We start from the raw sequence: 5317 nt of genomic DNA, 5'->3' as shown, positions 1-5317 counted from the left end.
ACTTCTTTGAATTCTTGGGACAAAGAAAAAGGGATGTTGCATTTATGTCTGAGTGGATATGAAGATCTACATGGAACCATAAACTGTTTCAAATAGGAAGGACAATTAAAATAAACACATTTGAAAATAAACTGAAGCCAGTGAAATTGCCTTCTAGATTTCAGCTGCAACCAATTAAGTGATTCATACATGGAACAATGGTGAGTTCTATAAGGACACCTCAAGACTAATCTACAAAGAGAATGATACACAACATTAAGGGGGCCTAAGATAGTGTCAGAGGTGTTTTGATAGACAATATCAGCATAATCAATAATAGGTAGTATCAACTGTGAAATTATTCTTTTTCTGACTTCAAAAGTAAAACAATGAATTGAGCGATAAAGTGAACTCAGACAACCATATGTTCGTTTTATAATAAAATCAATCTGGGGCTTGAAGGAGAGTTCATGGTCAATCCAAAATCCAAGATATTTGAATGAATCAACTTTCTCAAGGGGTGACCCATCAACAAAATTAATATGCAAATCCAAGTAATGTGAAGGATTATGTCGCGTACCAAACACCATGCTGCAGGACTTCTGTTTATTCAATGCAAGTTTGTGGTTATGAAACCAGTTTTGGACCAAATTAAAATCGAACTGTAAAGAATTCAGAATTTGTAATATATCAGAGTTTGAAATGTAAATAACAGTGTCATCAGCATAAAGATGAACAAAACAATTTGAGCATATTTGAGGTAGGTCGTTGATAAAGATTGAAAAAATAAGTGGTCCCAAGGTGGAACCTTGTGGAAAACCCTTTTCGACAATTAAATAGTCCGACTGAGAACCTTGAATGACAACACACTGACGTCTATTATGAAGATGGGCATTAAACCAGAGGAGAGCATTTTGATTTAAACCAATAGAATAGAGCTCTCATTTCCTGGAGACTTGCCTTAACCCTAACTGTAACTGCTACTAATCCTAATCCTTACCTTTACCATAACCTTAACCTAGACCAGTGGTCAGCAACCTGCAGCTCTTCAGCTCCTCTCCAGCGGCTCCCTGTGGATCTTTAAACATGAAAATGAATAACTGTTTTTTTGTTTACATTTTCATTTTTATTTATCATTGTTGTAGGTCTATGGTACGACGGTACGACGGAGTATTAGGGCCACATTGAGGGAAAAAAATTAATTTGAGATTTAGAGAATAAAGTCATAATATTATGAGAATAAAATCAGAAGTTTACGAGAAAAAAAAGTCGTAGTATTATGAGAATAAAGTCATAATATGATAAAGTAGTAATTTTACGTATTATGTTCTTTTTTCTCGTAAAGTTAGGACTTTTTTTCGTGTAATATTCTGACTTTATTCTGTAAATCTCAGATGTTTTTCTCTCAATGTGGCCCTACTACTCTGTAGTTGTCTCTTTGGCCCTCACTGCTTTAGACTTATATACTATATACTTAGACTATAAACTGCTCATATGTTTTGCGGCTCCAGACCGATTTTTGGCTCTTTAGATAGTAAAGGTTGCTGACCCCTGGTCTAACCCTAAACCAAGTCCTCACCCTATAATATAATGATTTTTTTTTTTTTTAAAGTTATTTTTTTGGGGGCATTTTCCATTTTTTATTGACAGGACAGTGGATAGAGTCTTGAAAGGGGGGAGAGAGAGAGTGGATGCGGAAAGGGCCACAGGCCGGATTCGAACCCGGGCCACCGCGGTCAGGACCAATCCTTAATACATGGACGCCCGCTCTACCAACTGAGCTAACCCAGGCGCCCCTATAATATAATGATTAACGTTACGGGGACGTGTCCCCATTTTGGAAGGCGAGTCCCCACAACGTGACTGTGTAAACAAGTTTATGTCCCCACAATGTACGTAACACACACCCACACCCACCCACAAACACCTCATCCATCACTTTATAGGCAGCCTGGCACAGTGTGGCTCAGCTCAGCTCTGCTGCCATGTTCCTCCAACACAACCAAAAACAAAGAGATCAGTCTGAGGATTATGGCACCATGGCATTTTAAGCTGTGCGTGTGTGTGTGTGTGTGTGTGCGTGTGTGTATGTGTGTGTGTGTGTGCGTGTGTGCGTATGTGTGTGTGTCGTGCCACCATGTCATCCTGCTCCTCCTCAGAGTTGAGAAACTTTCCAGTCTGCAGGAAAAACCAGCTGATGAGAGTTAAATGAGGCAACAGTTGAAGAGAGCGAGAGCGTTGTTGTATTAGCTTTATTAGTGCTGAGTGGAAGAGACAGAAGTTACAGTGAAGACAGGAAATGTGTCGTCCATTTACAGAAGTAAGAGTTCAATATAAAACAACTGGAATAAAGAGATCAGCTACGACCTCCGGAGACAGAGACGGAGACAGAGACAGATAAACAGAGAGGTTCACATGTTGTTGGTGTCCACGTTACTTCTGGCCCAGTTGGGAGAGCTGTGGAGAGGAAGGAGAAAGGTCAAGAGGGCAAATGGTGGACAGGAGAACAACGGGAGGACAGGAGTACAACGGGAGGACAGGAGTACAACGGGAGGACAGGTTTACAACGGGAGGACAGGAGTACAACGGGAGCACAGGAGAACAACGGGAGGACAGGAGTACAACGGGAGGACAGGAGTACAACGGGAGCACAGGAGAACAACGGGAGGACAGGAGTACAACGGGAGGACAGGAGAACAACGGGAGGACAGGAGTACAACGGGAGCACAGGAGAACAACGGGAGGACAGGAGTACAACGGGAGGACAGGTGTACAACGGGAGCACAGGAGAACAACGGGAGGACAGGAGTACAACGGGAGGACAGGTGTACAACGGGAGGACAGGTGTACAACGGGAGGACAGGAGTACAACGGGAGGACAGGTGTACAACGGGAGGACAGGAGTACAACGGGAGGACAGGAGTACAACGGGAGGACAGGTGTACAACGGGAGGACAGGAGTACAACGGGAGGACAGGTGTACAACGGGAGGACAGGTGTACAACGGGAGGACAGGAGTACAACGGGGGGACAGGTGTACAACGGGAGGACAGGTGTACAACGGGAGGACAGGTGTACAACGGGGGGACAGGTGTACAACGGGAGGACAGGTGTACAACGGGAGGACAGGTGTACAACGGGGGGACAGGTGTACAACGGGAGGACAGGTGTACAACGGGAGGACAGGAGTACAACGGGGGGACACGTGTACAACGGGAGGACAGGTGTACAATGGGAGGACAGGAGTACAACGGGAGGACAGGTGTACAACGGGAGGACAGGTGTACAACGGGAGGACAGGTGTGGCGTCTCACCTGTTTGGTGAACTGAGCAGCGTTGGAGAGTTCACTGCAGCCGTAAACAACCTTCTTCCCCTGTTTGAACTGAAGACAAACAGGAAGTTAAATCATGGCGTTTCCTGCTGCAGAACCAACGACGCCATCAGATTACAAGACTTCTCATCAAACATCAAAGAACAACATAACAAAGTCTTTTTCTAGACTTTAGAATATATTTATGAGACAAACTTCAAATTAATTGTACAACGAATAATAAAAGTAGCTTGCAGTAGTACGAACAGTATTAAGCTGCGTTTAACTAAATGGTTCCTTCGTAAACATAATGAGTTCCTCTAAAGGTTCCTAGTTCCGGGGGAAAGTTCCTGTACTTTCAGAAAGTACTACCCCCCGACCAGGGCCTTTTATGAGGGGTAAAATGTCCCTGGAACTTATTTTAGACCCTGGTCCTTGTGGTTGAAACATGAAGAGTTCTTCTAAAGGTTCCTAATTCCGGGGAAAAGTTCCTGTACTTTCAGAAAGTACTACCCCCCCGACCATGGCATTTTTTGAGGGGTAAAATGTCCCCGGAACTTAAATTAGACCCTGGTCCCTGCAGTCAAAATGCAATGAGTTCCTCTAAAGGTTCCTAGTTCCGGGGGAAAGTTCCTAGTCCCGGGGGACACGGGGCTCTACAGTACCTTGGCGTAGTCCACCAGGTTCTGGTACTCGATGTAGTTTCCTCCTCCCACCACAAACACGATGGCCTGAAACAAATTATTATTATGTATAAATAATATATATAATAATATGAATATATATATATATATATATATATATATATATATTATATATTCTGCTCAGAACATCTCAAGCTTACATTTCTTTAATAATCAAATATTATGTTTTATTTATGTTAAAGGAATAAAACAGCCAATATGTAGTTATTGGATATTTTAACTCTCAAATATTGATACTGATCCCGGCCAAAGTCTCTGCGTTTATTTATGATTTAATTATGCAGATAATATTTCCGCCTGATGAATATCAAGAACGGAACCTGTCAATATAAAAAATAAATAAGTGACTCGATAAATAAATAAATAAATGTCTTTAAATGTAGCAAAAATATTAAAAATAAATGGAGCCATTAATTAATTGATAAAATGTGACATAAATTGATATTTGTTTTAATTTGCTTCTTTATTTATTTATCTCTGCATTAATTCCCTTATTTAATTACCCTTCTGTTTAATTTTCCCTTTTATTTATTTATGTAATTATTTATGTTTTTTAATTAATTAATGTATTTATTTATTAATAAATAAATAAAAAGATATGCAAAAATAAATACATCAATAAATACATGCAACAATAAATAAATACATTTAGAAATGTATAAAAATAAATACATAAATAAATAAAAGGGAAAATTAAACAGAAGAGTAAATAAATAAGGGAATAAATACAAAGATAGATAAATAAAGAAGCAAATTAAAACAGAAATATCAATTTGTCACATTTTATCAATTAATTAATGGCTACATTTAATTATAATATTATTTTTTCTACATTTAATGACATTTATTTATCTATCTAGTCATTTATCTATTTATTTTTGATTTTGGCAGGTTCCATCCTCCACAGAGGAAGTCACACTTGGTCAGGTGAAGGTTTAACATTCCATTATTATTATTATTTCTATTGATTTATTATGAGCCAACAATGTCAACAAAGAGTCTTTTATCAGGAGGAGAAAATGAAAGTTTGTGTGTGAATATGTATTTTGAGTTCATGAATAAACTGAAGAGACAGATTTGTGACGTTCAGCATCATTTCCAGTCTGTCTTGTGTTTCAACATCTGTTTATCCTGGAAAAAACTCCACTGAATGTCATCCATCAAACTTCAGTCCAGAAACAGAAACTCACCTCCTGAAACGGGTTCTTGTTCCTGGGAATGGAGCTGAAGAAGAAGAGAGAAGAGAGAAGATGAAGCGTTTCAGCCGCCTCGACACTTTAAATGAACTGATGAGCAGCGATTAGAAACACATGTCAGAGTGGT

General features: G+C 39.7%; 1 protein-coding gene across 1 annotated transcript in view; it reads right to left on the bottom strand.

Moving 5' to 3' along the window:
• Positions 1 to 2213: 2213 nt before the first annotated feature.
• Positions 2214 to 5317, bottom strand: part of scfd1 (sec1 family domain containing 1) — a 32409-nt gene continuing 29305 nt past the window's right edge. The window contains exons 22-25 of the mRNA XM_037796274.1: positions 5185 to 5218; positions 3956 to 4021; positions 3294 to 3362; positions 2214 to 2436 (exon numbers count right to left, since the gene is read on the bottom strand). Of these exons, the coding sequence (XP_037652202.1) occupies positions 2413 to 2436; positions 3294 to 3362; positions 3956 to 4021; positions 5185 to 5218 (193 nt within the window). The 3' untranslated portion in view covers positions 2214 to 2412. The remainder of the gene's footprint in view (positions 2437 to 3293; positions 3363 to 3955; positions 4022 to 5184; positions 5219 to 5317) is intronic.

Source organism: Sebastes umbrosus, chromosome 16 (assembly GCF_015220745.1).
Source record: "Sebastes umbrosus isolate fSebUmb1 chromosome 16, fSebUmb1.pri, whole genome shotgun sequence".
NCBI classification, from domain to species: domain Eukaryota; kingdom Metazoa; phylum Chordata; class Actinopteri; order Perciformes; family Sebastidae; genus Sebastes; species Sebastes umbrosus.
This window is presented reverse-complemented; position numbering and strand designations above follow the sequence as displayed.